The following is a 19,775-nucleotide window of genomic DNA, read 5'->3' as shown; positions in this document are numbered from 1 at the left end:
CAGTGGCCCAGAGCGGGGGAGTGGCAACAGAGGAGGGGCATAGCGGTGGGATCCTGGGAATACGTGAAGTTAGGACCAACAGCGATTTTCTCATGTTTGGGCACGGGGTACGTGAGAGAGAGAAATGAGAGCAGTCAAGGACAACCCCAAGTATTCGGCCTGATGGGCAATGGGAGAAGTAGTTGGCGACGTAGGTTCAGGATGGGGGAGACATTGTAGAGTTCGATGGGCTGAAATAGTCAATGTAAGGAGTGTCTAAATCCAGGCGTTGAAAACAGGGATACAGCAAGAGGGGTACGTTTGAGAGATATAGAGAAAAGTAGAGGATTTGGTAATTCTTAACTGAGACAAGGGGAGGAACCTAAGATAACTCCCTGGTTTCTAGATGACGGGGTAGATAAAAGCACGACCCACTGACGTAGACAATTTTGAAGGAGAAGAAACCAAAATCGATGCTGGGATTGGGGAGGCTTCTCCACTAGCCACATGCAGGCAGAGCTGGGTGCCCCTAAGGTATAACCAGTCTTCTGCTGGGATGATCGGTAATTTCCAGAGGATAGGTTAGGGGAGGGAGAAGAGGGGCTGCTGGGGGGACAGAATTCTGAGGGCACCGTAGGTGAGGGGGGAGACAGGGAGAGGAAAAAGCGACAGATGTTAAAAATAACCTGGTAGGGCTGCATTCTGGGATTCTATCTCATGCTGTTTTCCAGAAGTTGAGATTGAGAGTACTGAAAAGTGTTGGGAGAGAAGATGCTATGTTTCTACAACAAAGGTAACACTCCAGGTGGACAGCTAGGGCCTTGGCTGGGATCTGTCTCCCTCGATCTGGCCTCAACTGTAGCTCTAGGAAGGGGTGTGGTCACGGCAAAATGGACACAGAGGAGAGTCATGGACAATTGTCACATGTCACATGTGGACAGACACCGAGTCTGAACAGATCTCGCTGTGCTTGAGCGTAAATAAAGAAAAAGGAGAAAAGGGGTCTTTATAGAAATACAGAACAAGGGAGGAAAAAACATCTAGGAAACTAAGAAGAGGAACACAGGTCTGAAAATGGCGCATTATCGGATCTAGAAGAAACATCGAGGAATCTGTCTGCCATCATCGGTAGGATGGTGTCTGTGACATGGCTGCAGGCAAACAGGCTGAAATAAAAAAGCAACAGGATGTGTTGGAAGGGGAAAAGGGTGAGGTGAGGAAGGGCTGTTAGGATATTAAAAATGTAATAGCATAATTAAAGTCTTCACTGGAAACATAAGAAGCAGAAGCAATATTACCCACTACTGAATTAGAATTGTTGAAGAGAAACTTGGAAAGCTCTCCTAGAATGTAGAGGGAAAAAAGCCAAAAGGATGAGATCAATGAGTGAGGACATAATAGACACAGGGCAGAGAGAAGCCATCCGGCAAATCATTGCTGCTGCAGGAGAGGCCAGGCCAGACGAACAGAACCAGAAAGCAAAAGAAAAATGGCCCGAGCAGAAGAGATGCTATGTGAACAGACTGCAAGGGCTTGTTGCGTCCCACTAAGTGAACTGAAATCCTCTAGACATATTGTATCTATGATTCAAGAAACCCAACTGGGGAGACAGGACAAGTCAGAAGAAGCAAATTCAACAGTTATGCCAAAGGCTAAGCTCTGACATGACGACAAAGCAAAAGGCTTACATATCTACAGGAACGTGGGGTGCCCAAGAGTTAAGTTAATCACAACTTGAGTTCAATGGTGCAAATGCAGGAAAACCACACCGCCTTCATGAGAGGCTGGCTCTGCTGTGGGCAAACAGAGCACAGAAGGGGACCATCAAGGGACCGGCAACGTCTGATGGGCATGAGCAGGGGCAGAGAAGGTGCTAGAAGTGTCCCCCAGTTCTCAAGGAAAGAACAGGAAATTGAAATAAACTTGTTCCCTTTGGAAGAGTAAGTAGAAAAATATTACGAGGAAAGAACAACAAGGGCCTTCTTTTGACGGCCAACCATTTAGGAATACATGAAGAAATGCAAAAAATGAGACAGGATTAAGAAATCAGGTTCCGATGGTGTTTTGACAGATAATACAAAGAAATAAAAGAAAAATTCACATAGCTCTGCAACCATCTCTCCCAACTATTCATCTCTTTTGGTTTTGAAGATGGAAGGGAAGCCGACTGGAGAGGAAAGGAAGGTAGGAGAAGAGGAAGAGACGGGTAACAAGCAAGAGCGGAGAGGTGCTCCGGAGGATTCCACCATCGGTACGTGGGAGCAGACCAGACCCGAAGCTGACAGTGTCCCCTTCTGCAGGGAGAGCTCAGCCTTAACTCTTGGAACAGTTTCAGGTGACACCGAGGCCTCTGGAAAAACCATACATGATTCTCAGGCCTGGACGGTGATCCCTCCAGTCCCGTGGAATGGGGCGCTCCCACCACTCCCTCTCAGCGCCCCGAAGGCAGGAGCGACGCAAGATCGTCACCGACCTGGGCAGAGGTGCTGTGCAGCTTCAGCAGCCCGTTCTCGAGACGCTCCATTTTGGACTTGAGCTCTTTTCCGTTTCTGCGCAGCAAGCTCTGGTAGAGTCTGATGAACCCCAGGAACGACCTGGGGGTTGTGTAGTTGTAGCGCTGCTCGTTGCTCAGGTAAGTCTGAGACATCTGGATGACGCTCGTGTGGACAAAAGCCATGAACTTGCTGATCGACTGCTTGACCGTGGGCTGAAATCGAAGAGTGGGAAGTAAAGAGACTGTCTGGACGTGAAGACTGGAGGTGATGGCCCACCCCACGCACGGCCTCACCACATGGAAAGATTTGCTCCGACAACTCTATCCAAGCCTGAACTTGAACCATGAAACTCTGGACATGGACCTCCTTGTACCCGAGGTGGAGAGGACCTTGAGGAGTGTCTCCTTTACCCTCTCACCTCGATGCCTTCTGTGTTCTGCAAGAAGCGGAGGCTGACGGACTCCAATGCCTGCCGAGGCCACTCGTGGAACCAGTCGATGGCTGTGCAGTTCACGATGGCTGGGAACTTCCTGCTGCGGACTCTCAGCTTGCTCCCCACAGGGGAAAAACAGAGAGTCACCTGAGCAATCAGAAGGGCGGAGAGAACCAAGAAGGCATCGGGGAGATATTCATAGAGAGACAGATATGGTTTTGGGTTCGTTATTTCCCAGAAAGTTGGGAAACACATCCAACAGAGGGAGAAAAAAAAATCTGCCAATACTAGCCAGGCTTCTAGCCAAGAAATTAAGAATGCTGGGACCGCATGAGGCAAGAGGGAGGCTACCGCCCTCGAAGCAGATGAGAAGGGCAGCCTTGCAAAATTGCTCAGGGAAAGAAGGGTACTTCACCCTCCCTGCCCACTCCCAGTATAATCAATAAGGAGCTATGTCCAAAATGTCAGCAGAGGCTCTCATGAACCATCTCTGGTCTGCCTACCCTGGGCAGTAAATCCTTCTATACCTTCAGTTGTCGTCGGACCCGATTTATAAAGAACTTCCAGCAGTTCTCCCTGTTGTCAACTAGACCTTGGCTCTTGACCTCATTCCTCACACTGTTTATGATGTTTTCAACTTCATCGTCAGAGTAGAGGTCTGGGATCTCTCCTGGGAGAAATGGAACACAGATGGGAGGCTTTGATATCTCTCTGCATGATACGATCGGACATGAGAGGTTATCCAACCTTGGGACGCAGGGCCTGTGATTTTTTTTGGCCATGTCCCACCACTCTTGCTGGTGGAATTGGACAGACACCATATCTACTCCAAACCCAGGGTGGGGGGAGGGATGATCCTTTAAAGAACAGAACAGGGTACATGGCACCCTTTTGTCCTGGGCCAGCAGCCTGTAGCACAAGAGCTTTCAACTCTCTTTACTTCTTTTGCTTAAAGCATTTATTTACTAACTACTGTTAGTAAACATTTTGCTCCTGAGGAGCTTAATATTTAGTAGGAGAAATAAGACAGATGTAAAATACCTATAAGACCACAACTGAAAAGGGCCATGAGAAAAATACAGGTAAATCCATATATCAGTGAAGAATGAGCTATCCCTTTCTACTAGAGGAGAAAGGAAGAGAGCAAGAATGGTTTCAGGGAATCTAGTATTTGATACGTATGACATCTTAAAAATCGATGGGGAAAAATGAACATTCAAAACATGGTATTAGGAGAACTGGAATCTGGGGAAAAAAAAACTATGGTTGGATCCTTATATTCCATTGCACACTAGGATAAATTCCCAGTGGATCAATACTTAACTATAAAAAATAAAACCATAAGAATGGCAGAAGAAACGAGGGAAGTACTTTTATAACCTCTGAGTGGGGAAGGTCTTCCTAAGTGTAACTCAAAATTGGTATATTTTAAAAGAAAGATAAATTTGGTACCTATAAACTGACACATTTTATGTAAAAATAAAAAAAATCATAGAAAAAATAGAAAAATGGCATGGTGAAAACATAGGCAAAGTATAATAAGAGCAAAACCAAAGAACCAATTAAAATGTCTCCCAAAGACGACATACAAACGGCCAACAGGTACCGGAAAAGGTGCTCAACGTAATTAATTATCAGGGAAATGCAAATGAAGATCACAATGAGATATCATCTCACACCTGGTAAGATGGCTATTATCAAAAAGACAAGAGATTTAAATAAGTGTTGATGCGATGTAGAGAAAAGGAAACCCCTGTGCACTGTTGGTGGAAATGTAAACTGGTATAGCCACTATGGAAAACAGTATGGAGGTTCCTAAAGAAATTAAAAATAGAATAAGTACCATGTGATCCAGCAATCCTACTTCTGGGTATATATTTGAAAGAAAACACACACACACACACACACACACACACACACACAACAGATCTTAGAAAGATCCATACTCCTCTGTTCATTGCAGCATTATTTGCAATAGCCAAGATATGAAAACAACCTAAGTGTCCACAGGCAGATGAATGGATCAAACAAATGTGATATGTATAGGAATATTACCCAGGCTTTACAAAAAGGAAATCCTGTCATTTGCAATAACTTGGTAAACCCAGAGGACATTATGCTATGTGAAATAAGCCACAGAGAAAGAAAATCACTTCACGGTATCACTTACGTGTGAGATCTAAAAAAACAAACAAACAAACAAACAAACAAAAAAAAAACCCAAGAAAACCAAAAAACAAAAAACCAGTCAAACTCATAGAAACAGAGTAGAAAGTGGTTGCTGGGGGTTGGGGGTTGAAGGAAACAGAATATGATAAAAGGGCACAAACTTTTGGTTATAAGATGAATAAGGTCTTAGGCTCTAATATATAACATGGTGATTATAGCTGATAACACTGTACTGTATAATTGAAATTTGCTAAGAGATAGAACTTAAATGTTCTCATCCAAAAAATTTTAAAAAGGTAAAAAAAAGAAAATAAATATTTCCACTGATTATAGTTAAATAGCTAATCTCCTCAATATGCAAAGAAAGTCTCCACAAATAAAGGAAAAGTTAATAATGCAATTGGTAAGATGTGGTGACAGATACAAAAAAAGAGCTCATGGTACAGGAAATACAAATATCTCTTGAATAGATAAACAAATGCTTTATCTCACTTGTAGTAACAGAAATGTACATCAATACTATGTTTACATTTTTATTTGTACAAACGAGATTGGCAAACATATAAACAGTCAACCTCACTTGTAGCAATAGAAATGTACTTTAAAACTAGGTCTATTATTTTTACAAGATTGGCAAAGTTTTTAAAGTTAAATAAAATCCTGTATTAGTGAGGGAGTATATGATGGATAAATCTTTTAAAAAATCCCAACTAAATATATAAAAATAAATATATGATGACCAAGTAGCATTTGTCCTGGAAATGCAATGATAGCTAAGTCTTGAAAATCTATGAAAATAATCCACTACATTGATAGATTAAAGTAGTAATACAACATTACCATTATAAAGATGCACAAGATTTCCAAATACTGTTAGCAAACTAGGAGTAAATAAGATATCTCTTAACCTATAAGAGATATCTATCACACACCCAAACCAAACATTGTACCAAATGGCGAAATACTAGAATATTCTTTCAAATCAGGACTAAGACAAGCATGACTGACATCATGGTTCCTATTCAATGTCTTACAGGAGGTCCTAGACTACGCAAAAAATCAAGAAAAAGAAAACGTGTAAGAATACTTAAGGCAATAAGAAAATTATTATTGTTCGAAATCTAATTTTCTACATAGAAAATCAAAGAGAATATTTACATAAATCATCAGGACTCACAAGCACGTTCAACAACAAGCTTGCTGGCCACAAATCAACACTGGAAAATAAAAGGGCCTCTCTGTACTCAAGCCAAGAAAAGTGCCTTTACTTTTTAAAATCTCGTTTTAAAGATTTTATTATTTTTAAGTAATCTCTGTACCCAACATGGGGCTCGAACTCACAACCCTGAGATCAGGAGTCGTACATTCTACTGAGTGAGCATGCCAGGTGCCCCTCTCCCCTGGTCCCTGCAAAAGATGTTACTTTAAGCGTTATTTAGGATACCAACAAAAACTATAAGGCAGGTAGTAATATATGAAAAGATGTGCAAGATCTTGGTGTAAGAACTGTAACACACTACTGAAGGGTATAAACAAAGCCCGACATAAATGGAAAGAGAAATTGTGCTCATGGGAGGATGACTCAGTATTACCCCCATCATAAAGATACAATTCCAATTAAAAAAATCAAATGGAGTTCTTTCTTGATCCTCCTGATTTAGAGCGTACTCTAAAATGTATACAGAAGAACAAAGGGCAAACAAGTGCCCTGACATTTCTGAAGCAGCAGCAGAGGGAAGGATTTGCCCTACCAGAAATCAAGTCTCCTTATAAAACTATGTTGATTAAAACAATGTGAAATTGGTATGGGCCAAATAAATAGAACACCGAGGGCAACACCTTAGAAATGGACCCACTTGTAAACGGGAAATTGATATTCAAAATCGGTTGCGGCCACAAGATGGATTCATCAGTAAGTGATGTTAGGATAATTCAGTATTAAGGTTAAAACTTAAAATTAGAATGCCATATAAAAATAAATTTTAGGGGCACCAGGGTGGCTCAGTTGATTAAGTGTCAGACTCTAGATTTTGGCTCAGGTCATGATCTTATCAGGGTCATGAGATCGAGTCCCGAGTTGGGCTCTGGCTCAGCGGGGAGTCTGCTTGAGATTCTCTCTCTCTCCCTTGCCCTCTGCCCTCTCTCTGTCTCAAATAAATAAATAAACCTTTAAAAAGTAAATTTTAGGTGGATTAAAGACATACAGGAAAAGTCAAACAGTAATTACTTTTTAAAGATTTATCCATCTATTTGAGAAAGAGAGACAGAGAGAGAAAGAGTGTGAGTTGGGGGGAGGGGCAGAGGGAGAGAATTCCAAGCAGACTCCCCACTGAGCACAGAGCCTGACATGGGGCTTGATCCCATGACCCATGAGATCACGACCCGAGCGGAAACCAAGAGTCAGACACCCAACCGACTGAGCCACCCAGGTGCCCCCAAACAGTAATGATTTAAAAACAAAATGCAGGACATAATTTTTACCATGTTGGATAGAACAAAATTTCTGAAACAGCACAGAGCATTAAAAAGAACTGTTAAGTTTTACAGCGTTTAAACTAAATCAGCATGACACAAGTCAGACGCAGACTTCAAAGGGTACTTATGCCCCATATAATGAACAAATGGGTAGCGTCCAGAATATAAAAGGAATTCTTACAAATCCATAAGAAAAAGACCCAAAACCCCAGAGCAAAAGGACAAACTACATAGAAAGGCAACTCACAGAAGAGGCTTGGCCAGTAAAGCCTCGAAAAGATGCTCAAGGTCACAAGTAAAAAGGGAAAGAAAACAATGAGATTTCATTTCACGCCCACTGGCAAAAACCAGTATGTCAGGGAAACTGGGTGCTGGCGAGGTTAGGAGGAAACAGGTATCCAAGCACTACTGGTCAGAAAGGAAACGTGTACAACTAGCGTGGAGAGCAGCTTGGCACTTTTTATAAAGTTGAAATGCACATACCAGACAAAAGGGCAATCTACATCTTGGCACCTGTTGTAAAGAACCCCCACACTGGAACTTTCTACTTTGTACCATCATTGGTAACTGCATGGGCGTTTTATTGCTTTCTGTGTGTCCAGAAGAGTTTGTGAAGAAATACAGAAAAATATAAAGGGAAGAAGGTCAATGTGGGTGGTGAGAGCATGAAACTGTGAAGGAGAGCCAGAAATTGGGAAAAGAGAACGGACAGAGCAGAGTTCTGAATCAGGGGCCGGGGGTGGGGTGGGCTCCCGGCTCAGATGGAGGAGTTGGCCTTGGGGAGGAGGGATGGTCATCTTGTAGGAAGAGGAGAAACTTATAAAGACATGGAGATGGGCTGTGGGGAAAAGGACAGTTGTGACGATCACACTACACAGCAAGGTCTTCTCAACGAGAAAGAGAACGCTGAGGGGGGTAAAAAATAAAGGAAGCACGAGTATAGCTAAAATCCTGAAAACACTGGATGTGACATAAAAGCAAGCATGGTTCACCCCGGGATATTCTATGGGCCTCAGGAAAGCTCTTCCCCATTTCCACAACAAGGCTTCAGGTGAGACCTGAGGCTATCGGGACCTGGAACTACATACGAGCTCCCCTGTAAAGTTCTCCAATGCCCACGTGCTTCTTCTTTCCTCCAGAACCATCGCAGAAATGTGAGCATCGTAGACTGGAGGTCGAAGATGCCACTGGGGCCACCCTACCCATGTCACCTCCTTGCGTACTTGGAGGAAGTCCCCAAAGGTGGGTGGTTTGGCAAATGATCTGTAACTAATCAGAGTGATGGGCATTCTGACTTTATCTGTTAGTGACGCTGCTGCGCTTCCTTGAACTACTTTATCTGCGGGAAAGTCATGCCAACTTTCAATGAATTTCTGGCCTCCATAGTCTGACCACACGAACCCAGCCAGGAGTTCAGTGAGGACTTTATACTGATTAGACTTAATCGTTTCAAAGGTCAAAATGAAAAAATGGATGATCATGAAAGCGATCATTTTCTTTCTTCCCTTAATGGGACAAACTCGATTTAACTCCCGTTCATTAAGACATTTCGGGAGCACACATAGAAAACACTCTGAGCTGTAACTTGTCAAAACCAAGGTCTTAGTAATGCAACAACCCCGTTCTCCCTCGTTTGATAAAAACAGAGGTCAGAGGAAACTCCTCAAAGAAAATGAAATGGTATTTAGCATGTGTTGAGAAATAAGGAGTTCAGGGAAGTTTTAAAAAAGAGCAACACTCAGAGGGAATTGACGGGACCCATACTCATCCAGCCTCAGGAGCTGACCGCCTGTGCCGGTCTGTAGCCTTCCTCACGTCTTGATAATCAGCATTCCCTTCTCTATTACCATGTGAGAGCCCTCCCGTGAATAGACTTCCATTCTCCTTGGTCTTAGAATATTTGTAATAACAAGTCTGTATTCTTCGCCTTTCCATTATTTGAAATATGGGGGACTTAGGTTCTTTTTTTTTTTTTTTTTAAGATTTTATTTATTTGAGAGAGAGAGAGAGGATAAGAGAGAGAGAATGACCAGGGGGAAGGACAGAGGGTGAAGCAGACTCGAGCCTGATGCAGGGCTCGATCCCCAGTCCCTGAGATTATGACCTGAGCCGAAGGCAGATGCTTAACCACCCAGGTGGCCCAGTTCTTTTGGTGTTTATGTGTAACGCACTGGAGATGGAGAAGCCCAACTATGGTCTACAGGCGGATCTGGCCTGCTGCTTGTGTGTGTGTGGCCGGCAAGCTAAGAGTGCTTCTTGCAATTTTTAATGGTTGAAAAAAATTAAAATAATAATACTTAATGACTCATGAAAATTACAGGACATTCAAATTTTATTGTCCATAAATAAAGTTTTATTGGTCACTGCAATCATTTATGTATCGTCTATGGCTGTTTTCCCAGTATGACAACAGCTATGGAACAGCTATGACAGAGACTGTCTGCTCTACCAAACTGAAAATATTCACTTTCTGACCCTTGATAGAAAAAAAAAAAAAAAAGAAAGAAAGAAAGAAAAGCATGCTGACCAGGTTTATTTAGCACCAAGATGCTGAAAGTACCGGGCCATTTGGAGGCTGTCTCTGTGCTCTTAGGATACTGCTGTCTGCCCCTAGGTCCCAAGAGCCCTTAAGAAGAAGGTCCCCAGGTGGAACAGAGAGCCTCTGATTCGGGAGCCAAGTCTGCACCTTCAGGTCTGTTCCTCCAATTTCTCCTGACAATATCCCCGTCACTTACTGCGTGACGTGGGGAGTCACGTGGAAAGCAGGGAGCTGAACTGCCCAAGGGGACTGGGTGATGTGAACAGAGGCAGAGCCTATTTAAATATCTGTAAATTTCCTCCTGAGGCCAAAATTCGGAAAACACGATTTCTGCTTCCAATGTGTGCCAGCATTACCGTGTCCCAATACTTTGCAAGTGAGACTAATCATCCTCTTCTCTGTGCTCCTGCGGGACTTTCAGAGGCCCAAACTGCCTCTAGGGGAGGAGATCCTGATTGTTTCAGATGGTTCTGTCAGTTAGAGCTTGATGATAAAACAGACGAGGCTAAGGGTTGGGTCCTCCAAGAGCTGGTTAGCGTCCCACTGCCTTAGGGCTCTGGCCCCATCTAGGCCTACCATTGTCCCAGAACATTTCTCTGATCTCAAGGGGGAGAAAGCAGGGGAGTGTGGTGGCTGTCTCGGTACCTATGCACCTCTCTCTTGCACGCCCGCAAGCCATCTCAAAACACGTGTGCAACAGTGATATTAAATACGTAAGACAGCACGTCGTTCTCATGATATCACGCACCTTAGTTCAACAAATTCCTCCTCAATACTAATTATGGGACCAGAGACGTGTCAACGCTGACAGTATGAATGAGAGAGGGTTATAATTCTATCAGCACTGTTTTATTTTCTAAACTGGGCAATAGGTACTTAAACCCTCTTCCTTTTGTATCCCTACATTATTTAATAACAAAAAGATTAACCGACAACGGATAATATAGTGTCTGCCTTTCATAAATTTACAATGCTGTTTCAGTGCAATGGTGGTGTGTGCAGCCACGGAGTGCTCTAGAAACGTGGAGTGATGTTTCTCACTCTTAGGGGTGACAGTGGATCAGTGAAGATTTCCTAGAGAGAGAATGCTCAAGATGAGTCTCGTAATATGGGTAGAATTAATCCAGACAAAGGAGGAGAAGGGCATGAAGTTCAAAAGGAATCGTGTGAATAAGGATGTCAAGGAAGTCAAGTACAGTGTGTTATCTCAGGGAGTTAGGAATTGCTAGATCATAGAGTAGGTCAAAGGCAGGGTGTTTTCTTGGATCTTCTCCTGCATTCAGTTAGAAACCACTGGAGAAGAAAGAGAGAAAACAAGCAGGTGGAGTGTCAGGCAGAGGGAGAGGGACAGGGAGAAGCAGGCTCCCCACTGCGCAGAAAGCCCAACACCAGGCTCGATCCCAGGATCCTGGGATCATGACCCGAGCCAAAGGCAGAAATTAGACTTTGGGATACAGGGTGGGAGTGCCGTTGGCCCCACTCTCATTATTAAGTAAAATAATAAAAGGTGAGGCAACATTGTAGTGTAAAATACTGTTGAAGAAGATGGTGGGATGTTAAGACAGTATTTAGAATGGGGAAAATGGATTGGATTGGAGGAGAAAAGGAATGGAGCTAGGAAGGCAAACTTCTGTATATAAGGTAATTTTATGGTAGAAATCAGTGTGATGCTTAGAGACAGCACAGTAAGGAACCTGGGACTCTGGCCCTCCTCAGAAGCCATCCAAAGGTTGCACACAGAGCCTGTTAGCACATGATCAGGACCAGGGACCAGTGGCTCTTCACGGGTGATAGCGAAATCGCCTGGGGTACAAGTGAGCAAAATTTGAAGTAGACGATGATTCCTAAGGATTGCACGGTACAAAGCACCTGGAATATATTATATACGACATGGGACAGACTATGGAGAGATATACTGTGACCATGGTTCTGGATTTCATAAACTAAAGCGTATTCAGCCAGACGGCCAGGGGGTGGGTGGTGAATACCAGGGTTTCCTGAAATGCTGAAAAGCTGGAGGCAGAAATTTTGTTCTGGAACATCTATGCACTGACTGTTTTCTTAACCCAGATGAAGAGGTAGTTTTGCAGATGCCAAATTTGGTTTAAGAGCCAGGAAAGCATATTCCATGTTAAATGAATATAGATGAGAAAATACACACCTCCCATTTCTACAAATGTGTAATTGTCTTGTATTCTTGGGTATATACATTTATATATATCTTGGGTTATGTATATATATATACATGTGTGATAATTTTTTTTACCCAGAATGGTTGACATAATTCCTGAATTCCTAAATAAATAAGGATAGTAAAGTATCACAACTGAACTTTCCAATGAAGTCCTATCTTGCACGGACAGTGTCACGGGATGGTTGACAGCCTCTGTCGAGTTTTTTTTGGAAACCAAGGAAACCATTTTAGAGATATTCTACATCCCTTGTTGCTTCTACTGTGCTCGCATCAGGTTCTCAATCTTTCATTAAATTAGCAATCTTGCCCTATTGCGTTGTTTTGTGTGTGCAAATTCTCTGTGTATGTCTACTTCTTGCCAATGTCTAATCTAGCTGAAATACTGCACACGTCCTGATCTCTCTCTGTCTTGACTATGGGGAGGGAATAGCACCTTCTCTCTGGGCTCCGCAGATCAACAGACCCTTAACGTGTTCTTCTTCCAATAGTCAGATCTAGTTAGAGCCAGAGAGCCCCAAGATTACTGTCTGTTTTGCAATGAAAGGAGCCAGGAAGAGGCAAAGCACTAACCCTAAAAGGATCTTAACGAACCAGTCCTCTACTCTGTCAGTTTTCTCCCTCGTTTCTATGACCTAGCTCTTGGGACCTTGGAGCACCTTGGGATGACTCTGATGCCAGGTGGAATTTATACTCAAGAGCCAAGAGTTTCTTACCAGATGCCAAGAGATCATTGATGAGCACAAGGAACTTCTCATCAGCCACTTGGGCGTCGGTCATGAGAAACACAGTGTTGAGATTCTTCACTCCGGCTTTCAGGCACAAACCGGCCAGGTCCATCTGTGGAAACGATCAGTATTAGAAATCTTTGGGAAGATGACCTTATTGAAAGAGGTCTCCAACCAACTCTTTAAAAATGGGACCATTTCCTTACCTACTTTAATGGGAAATAAAGTGAAACAGCAATGGGAACTAGGAAGGAGTGCTATCTTGTACCGACAAGTAGGGAAATAGGTCTCATTCCCAGGCCTCAATGCCAATAGAGGTGAACAAGTAAACTTAAACAGTGATGATCTTTAATTCAGACAACCAGTGTGGTTCCTACACTAGTTTCTGGAGCTCCTCCTTTGTGCAAAGAGGTAACAGCTTTCCAAAGGGACAGAGATAGTCCCTGTTTATCTGTGTTACTTATATCATCAACCAAGTGAATGACCTGTCCCAGAAGGCAAGCAATTGCTCTTGGCCTTGACAGAAGCGTCATGTACTTGGGGCTACCGACCCGGGTGATGAATATATCTTATGCTAGCAGGGTCTTGTGTTCTCATGACTCGCTCCAGCAAAAGCCTTGTGTTGGAATAAAATATACTAGGGCACACACACGCACACATGCACGCACGCACGCACACACACACAATCATCTGGCAGGAAATCATACCCATTCAAAACTGCAGGTGGATGAAGTTTTGGGCTAGGATGCCAAGCCCTGAATTTTTTCAGCTTAATCAATCTTGGTTCAATCTCTGTATCCCTCTCACAAAGCTCAGCTGTCAATCCCTGATCTTGCTCTTCTCGCTCGCACCACTCAAAGCTCATTTTCTAAGAGCCTCACGCATTTCCTGATGACAAAGCCCCTTTCGTGTCCTGTATATCATTCCCCTTTAAAGTTAGTGAACTTCCTTTAATATCAACCGTTCTTAACCTTATGCACTTACAGAATTAGCTAAGACAACATTTCTCAACTCTCATTGGAACCATCTGCAGGGATGCTTTGAAAAGTCTTGGTGCCCAGGCCATTCCCCAGACTAGTTAAGCCAGAATTTCTGGAGGGTGGGATGCAGGCATCAACAGTATTTGAAGGGGATTCCAATACATGGCCAAGGTTGAGAACCAATGTTTTAGATCGTTCTGTAAATGTGTTCTTCTCATATGCACTAACTTGTTTCCTCTTTTTCTGGAACCACTGAAGATTGGTCTAACATGAACCTGGTGTATGACCTTAGACTGGAGAGGCTGAGCTGTGGTTTCAGAGCAGCAGGGAGCACCACTGGCTGGGAGACTGTGAAGGCAGGTGGGTAGGCGTGGCCCCAGGCTGGCTGGAATTCTCCCAGGGACGGCAAGGGCAGCAACCTGGTGGAAATGACATCAGGACTCCCGACCCTGCCTCTACTGTAGGCAAAGTGACCTCTGAAGGTTGTTTAAATGACTTCCCCACGTTTCAGAGCACGTAGCACGGCTGCTGAGGGCTTAATGTCTGCGATCAGGAAATGTCACCGAAGCTCCCAACACCGTATGGGTACTGGAACGGTCTTTCAAAATACGAATTTTGTACAGAGCTTGCGCAGACTTTCAGAATTCCTTTGAAGTTTACTAGAGCTGCTAGAGAGCTGTGTGCTAAATTTGACAGAGAGGTGCCTCCGATCCGGTGAGAGCCGAGGTTACCCGGATGGAGCTGAAGCAGCTAAGGTTTTACAAACGCAGACCTGAGTCTAATGAGAAAGGAGCCCCTCGTGTCCCCAGCCCAGAAGCAAAGAAGGGACTGGCCAGTGGCTGACGGGGAGGTTCTGAGCAAGGTGAGCGAAGAGCTAAGGAAGGGTGACAGGGAGTCGTGGGTGGTTGGAGAGGGGTGGGCTCTCACCTTGAAGTCCGGGACCTGGTAGCCTTTCCGCAGCGTGATCTGGAATACATCCATGGAGCTGATGAACGCCGCGAGCCTTGTCAGGCTCTGCTTGCCGCTGCCACCCACGCCGACCAGCAGCGCGTTTCCCCGGGGGGACTCCAAGATGCGGTTGATGTGGCAGCTGCGGGGAAGGAGCAGAGGCACGTGGCTTGGATCAGACTTTCCTCTGTGAGGAGCCTGCACCATGGTCCGAGCGAGCACTGGGACCTCCTTTGGAGGCCTGTGATGGGCTGAGCTGCAGGAAACGTGAGTTACACTATCCCCAAACCTGGCCTCACCTTCTTGCCCAAAAGGATGGAAGTCACTCCTGCTTTTTGCTTTAAGCCAAAGCCCCTGGTGAGCTCTGGTGGAGGAAGAGCTCCTGGCAGCTAGGCAGGACTGGAGGGAACCCGGACTCACCCTCCCTCCCCTCCCCAGCTGAGCCGGACTCTGCCATGCCGCCCACCGCACTCACCCTCACCTACTTGTAGGAAAAAAAATCCAAGGGAGGCTAAAGGACAAGCAGGAACAGAACTTTGTTCCACTAAAGAGAGAAGTAAAAGTAAAGTTAGCAGAATAACAGGGAGCCTTCTTGATGCCTTTGTAATGAATGTGGATTCTTGGTGTCAACCTATAAGACACCCACTTGCTTGGCTTCTGGATTCTTCTCCTTTGAGCTCTACTCACCTCTCTCAGTACCCATATTTCCACCCAGCAATGATGAAAGATTCCCAGGCCCTGGGCTTAGACCACATCCTGCAGAGGACCCCTCCTCCCCCTGCCGTACTTTTAATGGTGGAACAACAGAATAAATTCCTTGTCTGCGATAGCCTAGTATCGGATATTTAGGTTGTTTCCAACATTTTCCAGTCATAAATAACGCGATGCAAATATTTTCTGTTTCTATCTCTCATCGTGTCCACAGGATAGATTCCTAAAAGAAAAATCGCCGAGTCAAACAGTAAGACAATTTTTATGGCTTTTGATACATTCTGAAAAGCTGTCTCCCAGAACAGTGGCACCAATCTGTCGTCTGCTTGGGTAGAGCTGATCAAAAGGTGGATGTACTCTTTTGAAGGGTAAGAATATGTTAGATTAGGTGAGTTTCATTAAAATGTGTGACGTCAGAAAACTTGGGAAATGGATAAAAGGAGGACAAGACGACAGGTGTTGGTGACCTTGGACTTGAACGAGCGCGCGGTCTGACCAAACAGAGCAGAGCGTACATCCGAGCTTGAATGGCATAGGCTACAATCCCGTGTCTCTATCTTGTGTTAATGATATTACAATGGCAAATACCATGTTCACATTGAGTAAGGGTCATCAGGGGTGCAGCAACTCGGATCTAGCTAATCCCAGTCTAGAGGGTGGGGGGAGTCAGGAGAGTTTTGATAAGTGGGATTTGACACATCAATAAAACATGAACATGTATGAGGTTACAGGGCTCCTGTCGACCTTCTGTGGCTTGAGTTTTCTTACTACCGCACATTTCTGGCAAATACTGATGGCGGGGTCATAATCAGCATCAATAAACTAGATGTTTGTGGGTTCTCGTTGCCTCCTCTCTGCTGTGGGATGTGTTTGCTACTGAGAAGAAAACCCCAGCAGGAGGGCAGGTAAGCCAACAATGCCAATGCCCACCTACCAGCAGGTGGGAAGAGTCTGGCCCCCACTCTTGTTGACATGGGTCTTACATGTATTTTTTAAAATCTTTGCCGATTTAATGGTTGAAACTATGATTTAAATTTTTATTCCTCTGATATCTAGGGAATTAAACATTTTCCTTATTAATCATTATATACCTTTTGTTTTGTGAATTTCCTTTCTTGTCCATGGCCCACTTCTTCTTCTTAAAGTTTAAGTAATCGCTTTGCTCAATGTGGGGCTTGAACTCACAACCCCAGGATCAAGAATCACACGCCCCTCTGACTGAGCCAGCCAGGTGCCCCGAGTGCCCACTTCTTAATTGAAGAGCTCTAGATTTGTAAGTCCCATTTAGGTATGAAGTGACACATCTGTCCAATTTGTCACTTTTACCTTTCCGTTTTAAGGCACTTTTGGATGTGCAGAAAATTTTAGCTTTCTGGATTTAAAACTGTAAGTCACTAACTTTTTGTAGGAAAATTAATTCCCCCAAGTATTTAGGAGTTATTTATTGACCTACATTTAGTTCTTTCACGATTTTGCTTTTCCCCTTTATCATTATTTAATTGTGATACTTTGACTCTGTCTTGTATCAGACAGATTTACAATTCTCTGGCCCCTTATTAAATCCTAGTTCTGAGGCATCGGAACAGAGTGTATACTCATTTTGTACCCTCTATAGTCCTCGCACATTGAAGGTTTCAATCCATTTTGGTTAAATTGAAACACAACACACCCCTTACAGTCAGCATCATGTCTGGGGGGATGTGCGCAGTCACACGTTCTGCGAGGAGCAAGGACTCATTCGTGACCATATGAGAGGGCGCCTGACTCCAAGGATCAGAGAGAAACTGAGGGGCCAAGATATCCAGGCCCTCTCTGTGGAGAAGTCCACCTGGGTTCTCTGGGCCGCCCCTCACCCCCTCTCTTCTGGAAGGCCTGAATTCCAGCTTAGCGTGGTCCCTGCTATTCAATATCTAAATGGGAAATGCATCATTAGTCCTGAAGTTTCCAGAGAAGAATGGCTCAGTCTGCAACTGTCAGCATTAGACTCCAGCTGGGGATTCATTAACAACCTCTGACGAGGGCAAAGGACTGTGCATTCAAATTACAACATTTAAAAAAGAAGATCAATATTCTGAAGGGCTCCTGGGCGAGAAAACCAGCACAGTCTAAGTTAAGCCCATTACGGAATTTCTGCGAGATTAAAAACAAAAGCTAAAGATGTGCCACAGCACAGCTGGAGGAAGCGGGCTTATTGAAACCTGCACGCGCACACACACACATGCATACATGCGCACACGTATGCACACACACAGATCCCATATGCATGCACACACACACACACACGCACGCCCTAGAGAACGGATAAGATACACAAAAGAAGGGGCACAAGACAAGTACATCCAAAGTTCCTTTTTCGTTAAGTGATGCTAAGAGAAAGAACAAGAGGCAGAACAATCTCTGTGGGAGCCCATAAACCCAGGGAAAGATAGAGATTATGCCACAAGCAGCGGAAAAGACTTGGTGTGAGGCTTTAAGGAAATGCAGATCAGGAATGGCTGTAACGGTGAAGAGGCAGTGGGAGAGCACAATGGTACCGTTACGCACACAAGAGCACCAAGAAAGAGCCTAGCACCCATGGACTGCTTGTGAAGCACAACGCACCGGACACACGGAGCAGCAACCCCACGACATAGACATTCTCACCACCCTCACTTCCCAGAGGAGGAAACTGAGGCTCGGGGAAGTTCAGGGTGCTTTGCAGAACACCGCAGCCAATTAGTGGCAGAACCAGGATTTGAATGTGGGTCTGGCTCCGTCTCTACAATCTGTGATTGTAATTACTACGTGGCGTGAAGTGGTCGGATTCGGCATAGAAGCAGCAGGAAGCATTAGCAGCAGAGCTTGGGGAAGGTGTTGGGGAATCAGACCAGAGAGACTGGTAAGAGCTCAAGCAGTAAGAACAAAGAGCCAGATGAAAACATGAAAATGTGCGTAGGCGTCCTCGCACCTATGAACAGACACCCTTACCCTTGCCCCCCCACCAGCCCTGAGGGTTCCCGGGGGACTGTGAGAGCCTCCGTCCTGCTCTGCCTCGCCCTGCTCCCACCTTGGGCATCAGAAGTCGGGACCTTCCAGGGGAGAGCCCAAACCCCTCTGCCTCGGGCAGCGCAGAGTGACGTGAGGCCACGAACCTTCTGTCACTCTGAGGTTATCAGTGTTGCTCACTGTTGGTTGGCATTCCATTCTCTGGCACAAGGGGGCGCTTCTGCTCTCTGTGGCTGGTAGAGGCAGCAGGGGGCCGAGGAGCCCCGGGGAGGGGAGGGCAGTGCAAAGGCCATGTGGCGGGACATTGAAATTTTTCAACAAATGGACATGAAACTATACGTCCAAATATACTTTAATCTTGAGAACTTCCTGCCTCGAGGTAGTTCATGATTCCAGTTATTCTGCCATTGCTAATACGGCTCAGGCTTCTCTCTGGAAATCTTCAGAGCCTGTTAAGGAGCCTCAGGAGAAAAGCTAGTTTTCATAGCCTTATTTTTTCCTAAAAACAGTATTAGTCAGTCTGATCACCCGTGTTGGAAACCGCGTTGACCGAATCACTTGCTCTTCTCCCAAATTAAATTTGCCCTGAAAAGGACAGACATTTGTCTCAATTCCAAGACTGGGACACAGGCTCTGAGAGCTGTGAAAGAGGAGGGGAAGATATTCACTGAACTTTCCTGAGGCTTGTGAACGGATGTCCCAAAACCCTGGTCCAGGCCCGACTACGCACCAGACAGCGTCTAAGGTTTTGGGGATTCAGCGGGGGGCCAGACCGAGTCTGCGCACAAGGAGCTCACATTGGATCGGGAGAGACAGAAGCGCAGACGAGGAAGCCCCACAGTGTGACGGCCGAGAACGAATGTGCTGGAGTCACAGTGCGACGGTGTAAGCTTCAGCTTCTCGGTTTCCGGGGTGCGCGGCGCTAGGCAGCTCCTCCCATCCCTCTGGGTTGTAGCCTCCTCGTGTGTACATACAGGGATGAGATCCCACCTCACTCTTTTCAGGGTTTTTGTGAAGACTAGACGAAGTGATGTATGCAAAGCTCTATGCACCAGGCCTACAGTGACTTCCAAGTTCAGGGTGGCTCCTACACAGCACATCAAATGCTGCCTTTCCAGAGAGGTCTTCCTGACCGCCCTATT

At 44.9% G+C, this 19,775-nt stretch overlaps 1 protein-coding gene across 1 annotated transcript in view; it reads right to left on the bottom strand.

The window, feature by feature from the left end:
* DNAH9 (dynein axonemal heavy chain 9) overlaps positions 1 to 19,775 on the bottom strand; it is a 312,417-nt gene that overhangs the window by 115,922 nt on the left and 176,720 nt on the right. Inside the window, exons 44-48 of the mRNA XM_040630049.1 lie at positions 14,917 to 15,079; positions 12,998 to 13,121; positions 3,435 to 3,577; positions 2,893 to 3,054; positions 2,453 to 2,686 (exon numbers count right to left, since the gene is read on the bottom strand). Of these exons, the coding sequence (XP_040485983.1) occupies positions 2,453 to 2,686; positions 2,893 to 3,054; positions 3,435 to 3,577; positions 12,998 to 13,121; positions 14,917 to 15,079 (826 nt within the window). The remainder of the gene's footprint in view (positions 1 to 2,452; positions 2,687 to 2,892; positions 3,055 to 3,434; positions 3,578 to 12,997; positions 13,122 to 14,916; positions 15,080 to 19,775) is intronic.

Source organism: Ursus maritimus, unplaced genomic scaffold, assembly GCF_017311325.1.
Source record: "Ursus maritimus isolate PB19 unplaced genomic scaffold, ASM1731132v1 scaffold_14, whole genome shotgun sequence".
Taxonomy (NCBI): Eukaryota; Metazoa; Chordata; class Mammalia; order Carnivora; family Ursidae; genus Ursus; species Ursus maritimus.
The sequence above is the reverse complement of the archived record's forward strand: the minus strand, read 5'-3'. Positions and strand labels throughout refer to the sequence as shown.